The following is a 19,109-nucleotide window of genomic DNA, read 5'->3' as shown; positions in this document are numbered from 1 at the left end:
AGAATCTAATATGAATCCACTTGACAAAATCCAGCTTTTCAGAGGAACGAGGGGCCGCAACTGGAGTTATTTTCACTAGCTCTTCCATGATTCCATAGCACCGTTTACATCTCTGTGTTTGTGGGCACTTAGCAGACTACTATATACTTATTTGGTTTTCTTTTTTTATTTTAATTTTTTATTTTTGTTTTCCCTACTAGACTGGGAGCACCAAGGTGGCAGCTCATTCTCTATCCATATCTGTTTCTTTTGATCCTAGCAGAGCACACACTTAATAAATGTGTGTGGGAAAAACAACAACACAGCCCTATTAACAGGAAATTAGTGGAAGGAAGAAAAAGAGGCATCCTGAACCCTAGATATGCAGCTCTAAAAAGATACTCTAATATTCTGGCAGGAGTCCAGCAGTAAGCTGAGAAAGGCTGAAGAAATTTGAGAGTACTTCCTTCTTCACCATGATCTTCTTTTTCTTTTAAACTAGAAAATCCCCTCTGCAGACAGAGCAATTCCAGAGCAAAGAGGACCAAACAAGGAGATAGTATTAGACTCTTCAGCAAAAAAAAGGGTTGCAATATACATTCTCTCCATCATCAGAAATTGCAGTGACAACAGAAAGAGCACCAGGCCTTCTGGAACTTTTTTAAGTGACAGAGTCTCGCTCTGTCACCCAGGCTGGATTGCAGTGGCGTGATCTCGGCTCACTGCAAGCTCCGCCTCCCGGGTTCACGCCATTCTCCTGCCTCAGCCTCCTGAGTAGCTGGGACTACAGGCGCCCACCACCATGCCTGGCTAATTTTTATTTTTATATTTTTAGTAGAGACAGGGTTTCACTGTGTTAGCCAGGATGGTCTCGATCTCCTGACCTTGTGATCTGCCCGCCTCGGCCTCCCAAAGTGTGGGGATTACAGGCATGAGCCACCGTGCCCAGCCCTGGAACTTTCTATGGTAAGGAGTTCAAGGTTGGCTAAGGCTATTCCTCTTACTGCTAAAAACTTCAGCCTCCTAACTGTTACAGATTCAAATCCTCCTGAGTCTCAAGCGCCTGCACTCCCAGCTCAACAGTTCCTTTCCTTCCTCCTAAGGTGGCTGTTTTGCCCTGGCTTGGTTACACTGGACTTGCTTCCCATCTCCTTTGCTGAGGCCTCTCTCAGCACTAACCCCTTCCCAGAATGCTGAGTGCAACTCACTGTCACATGCCCAGAGGCCAGACAGTGGCTGGCCAGTGAATGCTTGCCCAACCAGCGAATGCTGAGGGCTCATCTTTCCTAAGGCCATTGCTCAATTCCACCAGTTCATCACTGCACATCCCCTCAGCCCTGAGGTATGGATAATCCATCCCTAACCAACCTGAGAATCATGCCCATGAAAGCTGCTATCCAGAAGCTGATCCATAAAGGACACCCCTAGAGGGCATGACCCCACTGCAGGCTGGCCCACCTGGTCCCCCAGGGACTTCAGGTATGCTCCTGACTCCAACGCAGAATGCTTGGGTCCTTCCGAAGAGACTGATCAGGAAGCTCTGCTGTGCTCACCCAGAACCAGAGAAAACGCTCCCTGAGGAGGTCGAGCATCTGTACATGGGCCAATGGTTTCCAAAAGTTGTTTTTTCTTGTGAACTGAAATCTGACCCTGTCCCCAGCAATTATAACCACTCATTAAAGTTCACAAAATAGGCCAGGCACGGTGGCTCACGCCTGTAATCCCAGCACTTTGGGAGGCCGAAACAGGCAGATCTCCTGAGGTCAGGAGTTCGAGATCAGCCTGGCCAATATGGTGAAACCCCGTCTCTACTAAAAACACAAAAAGTAGCTGGGCATGGTGGTGCGCATCTGTAATCCCAGCTACACGGGAGGTTGAGGTTGAGGCAGGAGAATCGCTTGAACCTGGGAGGCAAAGGTTGCAGTGAGCCAAGATCGTACCACTGGACTCCAGCCTGGGTGACAGGGAGACTCCATCTCAAAAAAAAAAGTTCACAAAATAGGCATCCGCTTTTCAGATGACAGCCCTTTCACTGTTAGAGGAGAGATACCCTCCCTCCCTCTCCATCATATCACATTATGTTGAAGTCATCTGCTTGAGTGTGTCTTCTCCAAGAGGTTGGGGGCTCCTTGTGGTCAGGGTCTTATTCATGATTGTACCTTCAGAATGCGGCACAATTCCCAGGTGCCTGACACAAAGTCACTGCTCAGTAAATTTTTGTTGGACTAACAGGAGCCTGGTTCTGTCCTGCCTCAACAACTTCCTTATCTCTGCATGTCTTTTCCAGACTAAACATCGGTAGCCCTGCATGACCTGTTTCCCAGGACAACCCATTCTGGGGCAGCGGCTGGTGCCCCAGCATGCAGAAGATGGAAAAGGAACATTAAAAAACCAAACAACAAAAAACAAAAAAAAAAACTTCACATACTGAGATTCCATCCTCCACATCCTTCGGAGCCAGCTGCACAGCAAACAGCAACTGTCTGTTTACTCAGCGCCCCCTGGGAGTCATCCCATTCGGAAGTCTTCACCAGTCACGCACGATGCAGGCCATCTCGCCGAGGCAGTTTTCCTGGTGTCCCACCGCTCTTCCTCCGAGGCGCATCTCTCCTGCTCCACTGGTCTGTAGGGCTGGCAGCCACAGGCCGGAACAAGACAGCCCACTTGGGGCCTCCCTGCCGAGGCCTGATGGATAAAGTGATACCGGGAGATCTGTGGCGCCTGAGGCGGCCAGACAGCAAGGGGACACCGCTGTCTGTTCAGTCTTCCATTTGTGGGCCTGTGGTCTTACGTTTAGAGGAAGATAAGCTCTTCAAATATTCTCCTCCAACCTGATGTAGAAAAGCTGCTGCAGATCTGAGGCCTGACGTCCCAGGAGGGTATCTTGATTGCTCAGTGGATTTTCAAGACCAGGTGCACACCACCATGCTGGCTAATTTTTATGCATTTTTTTTAGAGATGGGGTTTTCCCATGTTGCCTAGGCTAGTCTCAAACTCCTGGCCTTAAGCAATCCGCCTGCCTCAGCCTCCCCAAGTGCTGGGATTACAGGCATGAGCCACTGCGCCTGGCCCATGGATTTTTCTTGACAAGACAGCAGCTCTGAACTTGCGAGGCCAGGCAGAAGGCAGGAGTGGTGTGACTCCCACTGCGCACTAAGGGGGAGCACTGCTCCACACTCCTAAGCCAGCTCCCCGCATCTCTGTTCCCCTCTCAGAACACTCTTCATACAAACTAAATGCTATTTTAATTATTCCTTCTAGCAGGGTGTGGTGGCTCACGCTTGTAATCCCAGCACTTTGGGAGGCCGAGGTAGGCGGATCACCTCTGGTCAGGAGTTCGAGACCAGCCTGGGCAACATGGCGAAACCCCATCTCTACTGAAAGTACAAAAATTAGCCGGGCGTGGTGGAGCACATCTGTAATCTCAGCTACTCGGGAGGCTAGGGAAGGAGAATCGCTTGAACCTAGGAGGCGGAGATTGCAGAGAGCCACAATCGTACCATTGCACCCCAGCCTGGGCAACAGAGCTCAGTCTTGATAAATAAATAAATGAATAAATAAATAATAAATTATTCCTAGGCTCCATCCAGGTCTTGAGGAGGCTGGGGAGGAAACAGAAACACACTCTTACCAAAAGACTTAGAATGGTTTATTAACATACCCAGAGTCCCCTTCTGTACTCAACACTGTAAGCCCAACCACCATACCTATCATTTATCATGCACTTAAGGTCAGACTCTGCACTCACCATTCTTCTATGTATTATCTCATCTAATCATTGTGACAATTCCTTGAGGCACAGACTATTACCTTCATTTAACAGAAGACAAAACTGAGCTTAGAGGGATTTGGTAACCTAAATGGAGTAGGAATTTGAATGTACATCAGTCTGATCATACACTCAAGTACCAGACACACCACTATGCATTCTGCCCCAGGAGCCCTTTCTTGAGGCCACAAGAATAGGAACATGCTTCCTATTTCTACCACAGAGGTTCATCCGGCAGCAGCAGGTGGAGGCTGGGATAGGTGGTTGGCAGAGACTTGGTGCTCTGTGACCCGTAAGTACAATCCTGTCCCCATCTTCTCACAGCTGGGAGCCGAGATGGGCAGTGTATATACACACACACACATTCACACTCAGAAACACATACACACACACACTATTCCAGAAAGTGTGATAACCATTCCAACTCCAGACCACATCACTAGACAGCCAACCACACTGCATTTAGCTGGGGCCAAGTCAAAGAATAAACCAATGGGCAAGTCGGGTTGCCCTCTTGACCCCAGTTCCGTGTAATCTAGAGACTTCATATCATTTATTTGGATCTCAAGTTTCCTTCCTTCTGCTATTCATCAAACCTTACTGAACACTAGCTACATGCCAATACCATGGATGCTGGCTAAGAACTCTTGAGTGTGGAGTTGATTGCCTGGGGTTTGCATCCTGGTTTCTACCACTTTCTAGCTGTGTGATGTTGGGCAAGTTAAAATCTCTGTGCTTCAGTTTTCTTATCTGTAAAATGGGTATAATAATAGTTCCTATCTCATAGGGTTGTTATGAAGAATAAAACAAAATAATACATATGTTAGGTGTTTAAAGTATTGTCTGGCACACAGTAGGTACCCAGTGAAGGTTAGCTATGACTACCTGGTGCTTGAGTTGGAAATGGTAAGGGTGACAAGTTAGTAACAGAAATGTCATGAACTCAGGGGAAAGGCAGACCAAGCGCTTATACACACACATGCTGTGGCTGACAGAATAATAGTCACCAAAGCTGTCCATGTCCTAATCTGCAGACCCTGTGAATATGTGACCTTACATGGCAAAAGAGACTTTACAGATGTGATTCAGCTGAGGAGTTTGAGCTGGGAAGATACAATCATTAGGGCCCTTACAAGGAAGGGAGTGAGGCAGGAGAGTCAGAGACAGAGACGGGAGGTGATGATGATGAGGAGGGCTTGGAGTGATGTACTTAAAGATGGAGGAGGAAGGGGCCACTAGCCAAGGGATGGAGGCGGACTCTGGAAAAAGTCAAGGAAACACATTCTTTCCAGGAAGAACACAGTTCTACTGACGCATTGACATTAGCCTATGATACCCATTTCAGACTTTGGACTTCCCAACTGAATAAATGTGAATGCAAGTGTGTTGTTGTAAGCCACTGAATTTGTAGTAATTTGTGAGAGCAGCCATAGGAAGCTACTACACATGCTTTTGGCTATATTTGCTGCATTTCACAAAGCCTCTTGTATTTCACAAAAGCCACTTGCTAACTCATTATGACTCATGTCCCTAGTTCCCGAGAGATAAAGTGAAAATTTAAGCTTCCAGAAGGATGTGTTTACTTTGGTGGAGATGGCTTCTCGAGTGACTCCTTCTGTTCCTCACGCTGACGGAATTAGCCTCTCTGAAACAGTGGTGCTTGGCAAGGAAGAAGACTAGAATAGCCCACTAAATACCACACAAAACCAACAGTTCACAGTACTTTGAGAGCCTCAAAGTACCAGGACCCAATTGTTGGTAACAAATAATAGTATCACTTTGCATGTGCATGACTTTTTGTGGTTTTTATTACTTTTATATCCACTGCCTCATTTTGATGCAGCCACCTATAGAAATAACGTTCAAAACCACATCCTCAGAAAGTGACAGATCCAGGACTTGAGCCAAGTCTTTTGTCACTAAAGCCAATTTTCTTTCTGCTGTAGCAGAATATTGCTTGTTCTTACCCTCATGGATGGGTGACTGAGACCACTGTCTATCCCTTCAATATCCTATCACTGGTACAAGTGGCACTTTCTCACCCAAGCATCCCACCCACCTAGAGAGATGCCCACTCCCACAGACAGGTTAGCTTTGTCTTCAACAGGCTGAGATGCAAACAACAGGCCGGAAGCAAGAGAGGAGCGAAAGGAAAAGACAGAGAAAACCATATGAAAAGGCTAGTTCAGAGAACAGATCCTCCCATTCCTCCAGAAAACAGAGCCAAAACCTTGTTAGAAAGCTGTCTCGGCCACGCGTGGTGGCTCATGCCTGTAATCCCAGCACTTTGGGAGGCCGAGGTGGGAGGATCACCTGAGATCAGGAGTTCAAGACCAGCCTGGCCAACATAGTGAAACCCTAACTCTATGAAAAATACAAAAAAAAAAATAGCCTGGTGTGGTGGCAGGCACCTGTAATCCCAGCTACTTGGGAGGCTGAGGCAGGAGAATCGCTTGAACCCGGGAGGCAGAGGTTGCAGTGAGCTGAGACTGCATCATTGCACTCCAGCCTGGCAACAAGAATGAAACTCTATCTCAAAAACAAAGAACAAAAGAAAGCTGTCTCTAGGTGCCTGGACTCAGAGAAGTAGCCTGATGTGGAAAAAAGAAACCGTGGTCTCAACTGAGATCAGCAGGCCTAAGCTCTAGTTTCTATCACAGACTAGCCGTGTGGGATCTTGAAAATATCACTTCATTTTCTGGTCTCATCTTACTTAAGTGTAAAGAAAAAGGGTACTCGACTAGATGAGCCCTCCTAGCAATTCCAGCTAGAGATTTCTGAGCGTCCACCTCTGGAGGTTTCTTCCAAGCAGGATCTTACACCTGAGGCATAATATTAAATTATTTGAACTGTCTACTGGCCTTCCCAGACTTTTTCCTCTCCTCTCGAACTGAAGAGTATTGCTCCTGTCTTACTGGTGCTTCAGATGTAATCATGTGCTCCCCGTCCGGTTTATGACCCTCACCCTCCCACACTGATGTGTCTTCTGTCTTCTGTCTCTTGCCTCGCATTTACCATGCTTTATCATAATTGTGTATCTTCCACCCTAGATTGCCAGTTTCCTGAGGGTGGAGATTATAGCTAATTATCTTTATACTCTCAACTCCTGTTATAATAGGATATTATAGTTGCACATAAATGTGTGAAGTGTCTGTACAGTATATACATACATATACACAGAGAGAGAAAGAATGGACCGGGCGCGGCGGCTCACATCTGTAATCCCAGCACTTTGGGAGACTGAGGTGGGTGATGACCTGAGGTCAGGAGTTCGAGACCAGCCTGGCCAACATGGCAAAACCCCGTCTCTACTACAAATAAAAAAATTAGCCAGGTGTGGTGGTGGTGCACGCCTGTAATCCCAGCTACTTAGGAAGCTGAGGCAGGAGAATTGCTTGAACCCAGGAGGCGGAGGTTGCAGTAAGCTGAGATCGTGACATTGCACTCCAGCCTGGGTGACATAGTGAGACTCTTTCTCAAAAAAAAAAAAAAAAAAAATGCCATTACCAGGGGACTTGTCATGCAGAAAGTGGCTGAGGACCCTGGGCAGATCACTGTGCATCTTCGTAGGTGATTTGGGGTAATCCCCTTAGCCTGGCTTGCTTCACAGGGTGTGAAGCTTAATAAGGCTTATGGCAGAAGAGATGAGGAGAGTGAGAGAGGAGGGGAAGAGGAAGTGAAAAGAAGGGAAGAGGAGCCAGATGCATTACAGTGGAACTAGTTCTCCAGGATGGGTAAAATCTGATTAGGGAAAAAGAGGAGAAAAATATGAGCAACCAGGCAATTCAAGGAAAAGTTGATTCAAAACGAAACTGCAGCTGGGCGCGGTGGCTCACGCCTGTAATCCCAGCACTTTGGGAGGCCGAGGCGGGTGGGTCACAACGTCAGGAAATCTAGACCAGCCTGGCCAACATGGTGAAACCCTGTCTCTACTAAAAATACAAAAATTAGCTGAGCGTGGAGGTGCGCGCCTGTAATCCCAGCTACTCGGGAGGCTGAGGCAGGAGAATTGTTTGAACCCGGGAGGCGGAGGTTGCAGTGAGCCGAAATCGCGCCACTGCACTCCAGCCTGGGCCACAGGGCGAGACTCCGTCTCAAAAACAAACAAACAAACAAACAAAACGAAACTGCAGATGCCACGGTTGAGAACTCCAGCGACCCTGCATCGTTCCACATGTCTGTGTCTAAATAGACTGTACACAAAAGCGGCCAGTGAGGCAGATTCCTTCCCGAGGTAAGGGAATAAACACTTAGGGAGAGAATGCTCTCAGTAAATGTTTTTGAAAGGAGCACCATCAACATGGAAGTAGGATTCTAAACAATCCTGCTACCTGAATCACCGAGAAGATTCATCCAACAAAACCTGAAAGAAATCGGAAGCATTCAGTTGCCTCTGGCCATCTGTGCAGTCGGCTTCCCCCTGGCATTTTCCAGACTGCCGTAAGAGACACCGCTACAGCGGTGGTTCTTTCAGCTTCCCACTCTGCACAAGAACAGCCTTGGTCCTGGTGGAGTTCATTGCCACAGTTGCTTTATGTACAAGAATGTTTATGCTTCCACAGAGGCCGAGAGCACAACGGGAAGTGTCACACAAACAGCTGGTGACTCCACAGAAGGGAAGATGTCCCTTTAATTTAAAAGGTGCCCCTGAGCAATCTATTTGCCTCAGGTGCTGGGCTCAAGGCACTACCCTCCTATTTAACCTGCACTTTGGTTGTATTTTGAAACAAAACAAATTGTTTTTGTTTTGTACCTATTTGAGAATTATACTATTGCATACTAGTAAACGGCTCCCCACCGCTGTAATTGCCTCATATCTTTCTTCCTTTCCGTTTATTTACTCTCTAAAATATCAAGTCCTAAAGAGTTTTCTTTAAAGGGAGAGGAAAAGAATTTGACCATAAAGCACTGTGAAAAACAAAACAAAAACAGGAACAGAAAAGCCAAATGCTCTGGAACAGAGAAGCATACCCATGAAGCAGTGAGAGCATCCTTGTGCTGTCCAAAAACACTGGTCCAGGCTGGGTGCAGGGACTCATGCCTATAATCCCAGCACTTGTGGGAGGCTGAAACGAATGGATCACTTGAGCCCAGGAGTTTGAGACAAGCCTGGGCAATGTAGTGAGACCCCCATCTCTACAAAAATAAAAATAAAATAAATTTTAAAATTATCCAGGTGTGGTGGGGCACACCTGTAGTTCTCACTATTCAGAAGGCTGAGGCAGGAGGATTACTGGAGCTCAAGTGTTCAAGGCTGCAATGAGCTAGGATCGTGCTGTGGCACTGTAGCCTGGGAGACAGAGTAAAACACACACAAGCCGGGCGCAGTGGCTCACACCTGTAATCCCAGCAGGCCTCAGAAAGGCAGGCCTAGGTCAGGAGATCGAGACCATCCTGACTAACACGGTGAAACCCCGTCTCTACTAAAAATACAAAAAAATTAGCCGGTAGTGGTGGGCGCCTGTAGTCCCAGCTACACGGGAGGCTGAGGCAGGAGAATGGCGTGAACCCAGGGGGACAGAGCTTGCAGTGAGCCGAGATTGCGCCACTGCACTCCAGCCTGGGCGACAGAGCGAGACTCCGTCTCAAAAAAAAAAAAAAAAAAAAAAAAAGGCAGGCCTGCCCTCTGAGGGTCACTGTGGAGAATGTGCAGCCAGCTCAAAAGAGCAGTTGACTTCAAAGTGCCAGATGGGAAAAACCTGACATTTACCTTTTCCTCCGGAGAACTGCACAGAATTTAGCAGGGTGCTGTATGCACAGTAAGAGCTCAGACAGTTTCTGGATGTTCATCTAGGACACTTCACCATAGGCCTCACCGTCATAGACAGTAGGTGGCAAAGAGCATGACTGCAAAGTCACCAGGAAAACAGGGATGCAAGCAAGATGAAACAAGAAAAGGGATCACCTATCACATACCGAGGGCCCCAGGCACAGTGTCCAGAGGACTGTGATCACTGCCACATCTACCCACCCATCCTCCAGGGAAAAGAGAAAAACCAGAGATTCTCCATAAGCCTTTGGGCAAATACAAAGTGGCCCCTGGGAGAATCCATCCATGAAAATGACAAGTGTTCAGTTCAATGAGGATCATAGTCATCTCACTCTCCTGGCAATGGCTCTGCCTTCTGCTTGGCTAAGTCTGTCACCGTGCAGAGAGGATTCATTCTTGAATGTGGTTTTTTTCTCCCCACTCTCTCTCTTAGGCTTGAGTCTGATTCCATTTGAAAGTAATCAGAAGACAACCATATGGTGCCCCTTCCAGTCCCCAACCCCTGCCATTTATTGTAGTCAGCAGCTTGAGTGGTGCTCTCTCTGCCCTGGGTCTGCTTTTTCTCAGGCCCCGCACCCCTCTGGGCACTCTAGAGAGAGAGGCACAGAGAGCAGAATGCAGTTATCACGGAGAAAGCATCCACTGGCCTCTGCCCCACCTTACTGCCTTATGCCCAGAGCTCAGTGAGGTACAGAGAACCGTAAGAGTGGAAGGCAACCCAGGAACCAAACCACAGAGGGAGCCATGTGGAGTAACATCGCCACTTGAGTGGCACTAATACCGACCTCATTACTGAGGGTGTGCCCAATGCCAGGTGCTCTCCAGCTGTTTGCGTGGTTTGGCACCCTTCTCTCACAAAGGTCCTTCGAGGTAAGTGCTGTTATTGTCTGCATTGTACAGACAGGAAAATTGAGGCTTAGCATGTTCAGCAACTTGCCCAAGGTCAGTCCCTCAGCTGGTAAGGGGCAGAGCTGGAATTCAAAGCCAGGCTGCCACAAATTCAGACTTCTGTCTATCAGGGCAGGATGGATGGGGCAGATAATGATGGGGTCTCTTCAGCTTCTGGATGGCCATGAAAGGAGATACCCTTACACAGGCTGATGCCTGCTGGGATCGGGGAGGCACTGATAGTACCACCACATCATCATCAGCTGGAGCAAAGCTGGGGGGAGACACAGGATTCCCTGGTTGGCTGCCTCTGTGAAAAGCAACGCCTTTAGCTCTGTGAATGACTGTCCACTCCCTGAAAGGGAGCTGGAGTTTGAGGCAGCTGAGGGTGGGGAGCAGGTGGTGATCAAAGCCACAGAATAGAACAGTGAGGCAGGATACTCTTCAATCTCTGTAGCACTTAATCTTCCAAACCTGTTTCCTCATTAAATTATCAACGTCTGAGACTTGATAGTGATTATGTATGTGACTCTGCTTTGTAAGCTCGAACGTGGTCTAAAAACTTAAGGTAATATTAGAAATTCTGGTGTAAGGCCAGGCGTGGTGGCTCATGCCTGTAATTCTAGCACTTTGGGAGACCAAAGCGGGCAGATTGCCTGAGCTCAGGAGTTCGAGACTAGCCTGGGCAACACGGTGAAACCCCGTCTCTACTAAAATACAAAAAATTAGCTGGGCATGGCGGCGTACACCTGTAGTCCCAGTTACTCAGGAGGCTGAGGCAGGAGAATTGCTTGGACCCGGGAGGCGGAGGTTGCAGTGAGCCGAGATCGTGCCACTGCACTCCAGCCTGGGCAACAGAGTGAGACTACATCTCAAAAAAAAAAAAAAAAAAGAAATTACAGCGTAAGAGGGAATTTTCATAGAAGCTGTGTGCAAGGGGTTATAATTGCCCTACCAGCACACCCAAATACCTGAAGGTCTACTTAGCAATTAAAAGAGATAAACTATTGATACATGCAGGATGAGTCTCAAAAATATGCTGAAGGAAAGAAGCCAAGTACAAGGGTATGCACTGTATGACCTACATGCAAATCTAGAAAATGCAAACTAATGTACAGTGAAAGAAAGCAACTGGGCTGGGTGCAGTGGCTCACGCCTGTAACCCCAGCACTTTGGGAGGCCAAGGTGGGCAGATCACCTGAGGTTGGGAGTTCGAGACCAGCCTGACCAACATGGAGAAACCCCATCTCAACTAAAAATACAAAATTAGACAGGCACAGTGGTGCATGCCTGTAATCCCAGCTACTCGGGAGGCTGAGGCAGGAGAATCACTTGAACCCAGGAGGTGGAGGTTGCATGTAGTGAGCTGAGATCGCACCATTGTACTCCTGCCTGGGCAACAAGAGCGAAACTCCATCTCAAAAAAGAAGAAAAAAAAAGAAAACGACTGGTGGCTGCTCAGGGTTGGGGGTTGAGGGAGGACTGACGGCAACGGGGTACAAAGGAAACTTTTAGGGGCAATGAATGTACTGTGTCCTGTAGTAGGTGATCACATAGGTAAAGTTGTCAAAATGTATCAATCTTTAAATAGGGTTAGCTGATTGTACATAAGTTATAACTCAAGAAAGTTTTTTTTTTTAAAAAAGCACATCGGCTGGCCGGGCGCAGTGGCTCACACCTGTAATCTCAGCACTTTGGAAGGCCAAGGCGGGTGGATCACTTGAGGTCAGGAGTTCGAGACCAGCCTGACCAACATGATAAAACTGTGTCTCTACTAAAAAACACAAAATTAGCTGGGCGTGGTGGCGCACACCTGTAATCTCAGCTACTTGGGAGGCTAAGGCAGGAGAATCACTTGAAACCTAGGAGGCAGAGGTTGCAGTGAGCCGAGATCACGCCATTGCACTCCAGCTTGGGCAGCAAGAGCAAAACTCTGTCTTAAAAAAACAAAAAAAAGCATATCAAGGTGTTTTTGTTTGTTTGTTTTGTTTTTTGGAACCAGGACCCCCTGTAGCCTGGAAAGTTCAGGAGACTTGCAGTTTAGCCTGAGGCCGTTATGGCAATACAGTCCCTGCATACCAACTGTGTGACTCTAGACACATCCTGAGCTCGTCTAAGCCTCCAGTCTCATCTTAAAACAAAGCACATATTGTGTGCTTTACCTCACAAGACTGCTGTGGGGTATCTAATACACATAAGAGCAATTTTTACAGTGTACAATAACATAAATACAAGGGCGTGTTGTGTGGTGCACAGTCACAGCAGGTAGATTAGAGACTTCCTTGCCCTGCCCACCTATAAGAGCCCTTCAGCTCCACGTGGGTTCCAGTTTTTCCTCTTTCTGTCTATCCAAGGCTGGGAAAGCAGCTGCAGCCCCCACGCCAGAGTCAGCTACATTCAGAGATGTTGGGTTGGCCAAGTGTTCTCAGAGGATCCAATGTCAACCAACAGGTAAGCTGGAAAAAGCCAGGGAAACCAGATACTTTAATTCATGGGCTCCACATGCCGCTTCTCAACTCCTCATGCAGCCAACTTGGAGCTGCTTTTATCTTTGGGCAGTGAGGCATAGCTAACACAGCTTACTGTCCAAAGCCAAGTCAAAGGCGCTCATTCCAGCTCTTTGCTTCTGCCACTGCCTTACTCTTTAATTTGGCATTGTTCAAATATTCTCAGTAGAAAAAAAAGGACAATCCAATAATACATGTAAATCCTCGCCAGACACCTCAACCACTGTCTCACCTCCTCTCCCTTCTTCCAAACCAACACAATAATGCCACAATCACATCTTGCATCCTGATCCTATCTTTAACTTTCCCAAGTTCTTTTCTGTCCGTTATCTCATTTTGTCTTTGCAAAGCCCCGTGACACATGACAGGTCTTGCCATGCACAGTAGCTGGTGAAGCTATTAAGGAAAAGAGGTTAAATAGAAGACCTAAAAGGTGCAGATGTCATTCAGAAGCTAGACCAGACCTTAGGACCTTTGACCCCTGCCACAGTGTCCTTCCCAAGACTATTATCTCTCAATTCATTGGAAACATTAGAAAGCCATTTGCTGTAGACGAAGTTCCAGCCACCAGCAGCTTCAAACAATAAAAATTTAAAAAAACCAGTCAGGGTTGTATCAGCAAGGATTCCTCCAATTCAATTATTCAGTGACTTGCTCCAAAGCCCAGCATCAGCCCCAAGCTACAGAAGAGATGAGAGCCTGTCTGCCCAGAAACCAGAGGTCAGCAGGGGGATGTTAGTGCTCTGACATCAGGTCCGGCTGTGCAAAGTGATGGCTCTGATCTGAGTCCTGCCCCATCTTCTCCGGTGTTAGGCTCAGACCCTCTCCTGGCCTGTGAGGCCTCCTCTTCCTCAGGTCTTTGCCCCCAATACATTCTTTCTTTTCCTTCCAACCAACCTCACTAGCCTCAAGGAAGCTGGACCCTTATTTTTAGAACCCTTAAAACAGGGAAGTGCTAGTGGGCATAGAAAAAAGGAAGTGATTGGCCATTTTGACCTTTGAAAGGTTTCCTTCCTGATGCCTCCCTAACACCTCCTTAACTTGGACTTGTACACGAGCGCACACACACACACGCACACACACACCGTGAAATTGCCACTTCTCAGTCCTTCTCCATGAGGCAAATTCTCCTATAGCAGTGTCTAAGTTTGACTGAAGTTCATGTAGCAGAATGGAAAAAACCTAGCCCAGCTCCAGGGAGTAATGAGCTAGAGAGAGCACACCCTGAGGTCACCCTGCTTGAGCCAGCCCTGCAGCCCTCTGGTCCTCTTAGCTCTCTCAAGCACTTAACAAGCATGTAGTCATTAACTGCATTCCCCTCAGAGGGCAACAGCATGGCCCTGAGGGGACTAAGGGAATTTTGCAAGACCACAGCACAGTGCAGCCCAGCACAGGCTGGGTGGGATCCGGCCTTGCTGGCCTCAACCCTCTTTGCCAGCCCACCAAGAGCCTGGCCGGAGTGCCCCTTCTTGCTGCCGCACACCACCAGACCCAGTTACACCCATAGGGGAAACTAGAGCTGTCAGCCCTGGCTGCTGTCACTCTGTCAAAAGGGCCAGGTTTGAGACAACCATCTTACCCCTTCTTAAAGCATCACATCCAAGTCTTCTAGACCCAGGAGACCATTACTGCTCTTTGGGGCTTTGGATTTTCATTATGCTCAGCCCTCCAGGCATAAAGCTCAAGAGAGAAGCTTCTGATGAGCTAAGCCTGACGCCCTTGCTCTTTCTTCTCAGCTCTCAAAAATGAAGTTAAATGCCTGTTCTCTGAAGCCTCCGATGGCCCCTTTTCATACTGGTCTAAGTTATTAGGGGGAAGGCCGACCGCATCAGCCTTTCTGGGTTGAAGTAGAGGAGGGAAGGAAGCCTGGGCAAGGAGTCCGACTAGATCAGGTGACCTCCAAGAGCTTTACTCCCTTCCAGGAAGAGAATTTAAGAAAAAGAGCAGCAAACCCAACCTCCCTCTCTCCAGGCCTACTCTTGTCACCTCTTTGGTAAAGAGGGGCAGTGCTAGTAGTAATATAATAATAGCTGTGATAGGCTAAGTAATGATCCCCTAAAAGACACCCACATCCTAATCCCTAGAAGCTGTGAATGCCGCCTTGTATGTTTTTTTTTTTTAAAGGACTTCGCAGATAATGATCTTGAGATAGGGAGATTACTCTGGATTATCCAAGTGGGCCCTAAGTACAACCACATGTATCCTTATAAGAGACATGCCAAGGAAGATTGGACACAGACAGAAAACAAAGACAGTTTGACCACAAACGCAGTGATTGGATTGACGCAGCCACAAGCCAAACAACGCCAGCCCCCACCAGAAGGTAGGAGAGGCAGGGAGTGGATTCCCCTAGAGCCTCCAGAGGGAGCACGGCCCTGCTGATGCCTTGATTTCATCAGCCCAGCAATACTGATTTTCAACTCCTGGTCTCTACAATTGTGAGAGAATAAATTTCTGCTGTTCTAAGCCACTCAGTTTGTGACAATTTGTTACAGCAGTCATAGGAAGCTAATACAGTGACTAACACTTCATGATTGCTCACTATGTGCCAGGAACTGTTCTCAGCATTTTACCCACATTCAATCATTTCTATCCTGGCCCTACTGGCCCTAGATGGTGTTAGGCCTGGGCTGTACAGATAGAATACCTGGGTTTGAATCCCAGCTTCATTGCTTACTGTTGTGACCTTGAGCAAGTTATGTAACCCTTCTAAATCTCAGTTGCCCAATTCATAAAATGGGCATGTGGTACTTTCCTCATTGAGTTGCTAGGAGGATAAAATGGGTAATAAAGATATAAGTACTTAGAACAGTATGGAGTAAGTATTCAATACATGCCAGCTATTAGGAGATCTCAGGTGTTGAGCAAGCCAAAAATGACCCTTATGCTAATCTGTCAAGACATGGCAAGACCTCCTGGACTCAGTGCAGGAGAAAAGATGTCCCTTTAAAGCTGATTTGAATTCAAATCTCAAATATGACTGAGGAGTTAAGTATTTCTTCCCTTAATTAAGCAATTTAGGTTTTTAATGCTGGCCTCATTTCAAAAAAGGCAGTAGCCTGAGACTATGCTAATTCTGCAGCATTCCCCAGCTGACTTCCCCATTCCCACCTCCAGTTTGTTTGTTTTTTTTTGTTTTTTGAGATGAAGTCTCGCTCTGTTACCCAGGCTAGAGTGCGGTGGCGCGACCTTGGCTGACTACAACCTCCACCTACCTGGCTCAAGCGATTCTCTTATCTCAGCCTCCCAAGTAGCTGGGATTACAGGCATGCACCACCCCACCCAGCTAATTTTTGTATTTTCAGTAAAGATAGGGTTTCACCATGTTGGCCATGCTGGTCTGGAATTCCTATCCTCAAGTGATCCGGCTGCGTCAGCCTCCCAAACTGCTGTGGTTACACCCAGCCCCACCTCCAGTTTTTAAGGAGAGCTGTGCACACTGATCATCCACACTGACCACTTCACCTGAAGCGTCCACACCTGACACACACCTGCAGAACCCACATTTTCTCCCTGTAACTCTGGTATCAGGAACTGGAGCCCTAGTATTAGGAAGTCGTATTGGGACGTCAGTGGAAGGCAGAAACCATCAGTCCATTTTGCAGCCTTCTAAGGCCACTCCAACGTGTCCTAGCAGCCTGGAGAATAACAAATTCAAGAGTCTACTTTGATTTAGAGATTACAACCAAGTTAGTAAAGAATAAACAAGGTTTGCCCAGGGACAAGGGAGGGGAGACCTAAAGTTATCGCCTGTAATCCCAGCACTTTGGGAGGTGAGGGGATCACCTGAGGTCAGGAGTTCGAGACCAGCCTGGCCAACATGGCAGAACCCCATCTCTTCTAAAAATACAAAAATTAGCCGGGCGTGGTGGCGCATGTCTATGTTCCCAGCTACTCAGGAGGCTGAGGCAGGAGAATCGCTTGAACCCGGGAGGCGGAGGTTACAGAGGTGGCGCCACTGCACTCTAGCCTGGCGACACAGCGAGACTCCATCTCAGAAAAATAAATAATCACCTGAAAAAAAAAAATGTGAGAAGAGAAAAAAATAAAAAGGACTTTCATTTACTTGGCCCTCACTGATAAACTTTGGTCAACTCTCCTGTTCAGGTGATGTAATTCAAAGATGAAAAGAAGCTGCGCCCAGTCCGGACCCCAGGCCTTGTGTCCCCACCTAAGAAATCTGCACCCCAGGGATTAACCAGGGGAGAAGGGCCTGGCCGCTGGGCCTTGGTTTCCTCTTAGGCAGAGTTCCAGCCCCTGAGACTTGAGCCGACCGGCTTAAGACGACTCCGGCCGCCGCCGCCCTATGCTGGCAAACAGGCCTCTCCCCCGCAGGCTCCAGGGGCGGCCACCTGCGCTCTCCCTGCCCTCCCCTACCCCACTCTCCTAGAGGAAGGATAAAGGAGAACAGCTCCCCCTCCTTACTCTCAGGCACCCACAGATTTCTGAGCTGCCGTCACCACTGACGAGAACCCAGGTCCCCTGGAGGGATCGCTTCTCCTTCTGATTCCATCCTCCCCATCAATGAACACGCAGCAACACCCACGCTCCCGCTCCTCCTACTCCAGGGGGAGACTGAACCCGAGAGCGACATCCGGAGCTGGAAGCCGCTGCAACGGGGGCGCCGGCCTCCCTGCCCCGCAGTCTCTCGCCCTTTCCCAGACACCGGAGGATCCCAGGCCAGCCCAGTATTCCAGACAGAGAGGGTGCCCGAGTCCTCCGCAGGGCCCCGCCTCCCTAGGCGCTCCGCGCTGGAGACCTAGGGGAGCGCGCGAGAGAAACGCTGAGCTCCACCCGCGTGGGGCGGAGGCTGGGCACCGTACCCGGGACTCGAACCCAGCGCCCTCGTCCCCCACCTTTAGGCATCCCACGGCAAGCCCTGGCCCAACGCCCCCGCGCCGCGTCTTCCCCGGCACCCCGGCCCGGAGCAGAGTCCCGGGCTGCCAGCGCGCCCATCCTGCCCCCAACAGGTCTCGGGCAGCGGGGAGCGCGCCGCCTGTCCCGCAGGCGCTGGGAGGCGAGCCGGAGCGAAGCCGAGGGCCGGCCGCGCGCGCGGGAGGGGTCGCCGAGGGCTGCGAGCCCGGCCACTTACGCGCGGGCTCTGGGGAACCCCATGGAGAGGAGAACGTCCAGCGCAGATCCATGCTTGATGGTGCCGGGGCGCTGTTGGCGGTTCCTCCGGGGGGTGACTTTGCTGTACAGCTCCTCTCTCGCAGCCATGCTGAGCGGACTGGGGTGGCCGTACCGAGCCATGGCTCAGCGGCCAGCCATTGCCAGGGAAGGAGCCCGAGCCGGATGGTCCGGGAAGGAGGAGGGAGTCGAGCTGGGCCAGGGGAGGGGGCTCGGGGACCCAGAGCCAGGCAGGAGGCGGCGGCGGCGGCGGAGGCGGCGCTCCGAGCTTCCCCAGTGTCGAGACTCTGACGCTTCCTGGTGAGGCCACAAGAGCCAGAACGCCGGCAAGCGGCTGCTGCGGGACCAGCCTCAGCTACTCGGGCCCCCGGCTGCCCCCAGCGCTGCGCCTGCAGTAGCCCTGTCTCCTCCGCCCCCTTCCCTCTCCTCGCCTAGCAGTCCGGGAATTTGCAATGAGTAATTTTTGAATGGATCAAAAAGGAAAAGGAGCCTTGTGGGCTGGCCCTGACTTGCCTGTACCCGGGCCCCGCCCCTCTCTTAAAGCGGCCGCGCTGTCCGAGGCTGCTCCGTGCGGGCAAGGGCTGTAGTCGCGCTACTTGGAGGCGGAAGATCCCAACCTTATGGGTTGCTTGTGTGCTTCACCTCCTGAGAGTCACCCCCGGGCGCCCCAGCCCTCTCCTTGGCTGGCATACCCGCCCAGCTGGGCCTCAAGACAGCAGATCAACCCATTTCAAGTTTCATGTGGTTCTAGATGCGGTTATTAATGGAAATCGGGTGAACTGATGGATGATACTAATGGACCAGAAGACCAAGCCATAAGGCCTAGGTAAAAGGTTTTGCTTCTCAAAGATCCTGCAAAACCCAAAGGGTTGTTAGGACCATCGGAGGCTGAGTTCCCAATCAGCCGGCCAAGTGGCTGCAACTGAAGACCTACTGAGCTCTGCAGGGTTATGGTCAGTGACTGGATAGTGCCTACCCGGTGGGGCAGAGGGGGTGGGGAGCAGGACCTCAGGTTCTCAGAGCTGGCAGGACCTGGGAGGGGACAAGAAAAGAGGGACAGGGCAGA

The 19,109-nt window shown here is 49.4% G+C and overlaps 1 protein-coding gene across 2 annotated transcripts in view; it reads right to left on the bottom strand.

Moving 5' to 3' along the window:
- The window catches only part of UBASH3B (ubiquitin associated and SH3 domain containing B), a 156,269-nt gene extending 137,685 nt beyond the window's left edge, over nt 1–18,584 (bottom strand). For both annotated transcript variants that reach the window (XM_058446725.1, XM_032167743.2), the window contains exon 1: nt 18,006–18,584. In XM_058446725.1, coding sequence (XP_058302708.1) covers nt 18,006–18,057 — 52 coding nt within the window. In that variant the 5' untranslated portion in view covers nt 18,058–18,584. The remainder of the gene's footprint in view (nt 1–18,005) is intronic.
- Between the last annotated feature and the right edge of the window lie 525 nt (nt 18,585–19,109).

This window comes from Hylobates moloch, unplaced genomic scaffold (genome assembly GCF_009828535.3).
Source record: "Hylobates moloch isolate HMO894 unplaced genomic scaffold, HMol_V3 SCAFFOLD_11, whole genome shotgun sequence".
Classification (NCBI taxonomy): Eukaryota; Metazoa; Chordata; class Mammalia; order Primates; family Hylobatidae; genus Hylobates; species Hylobates moloch.
The sequence above is the reverse complement of the archived record's forward strand: the minus strand, read 5'-3'. Positions and strand labels throughout refer to the sequence as shown.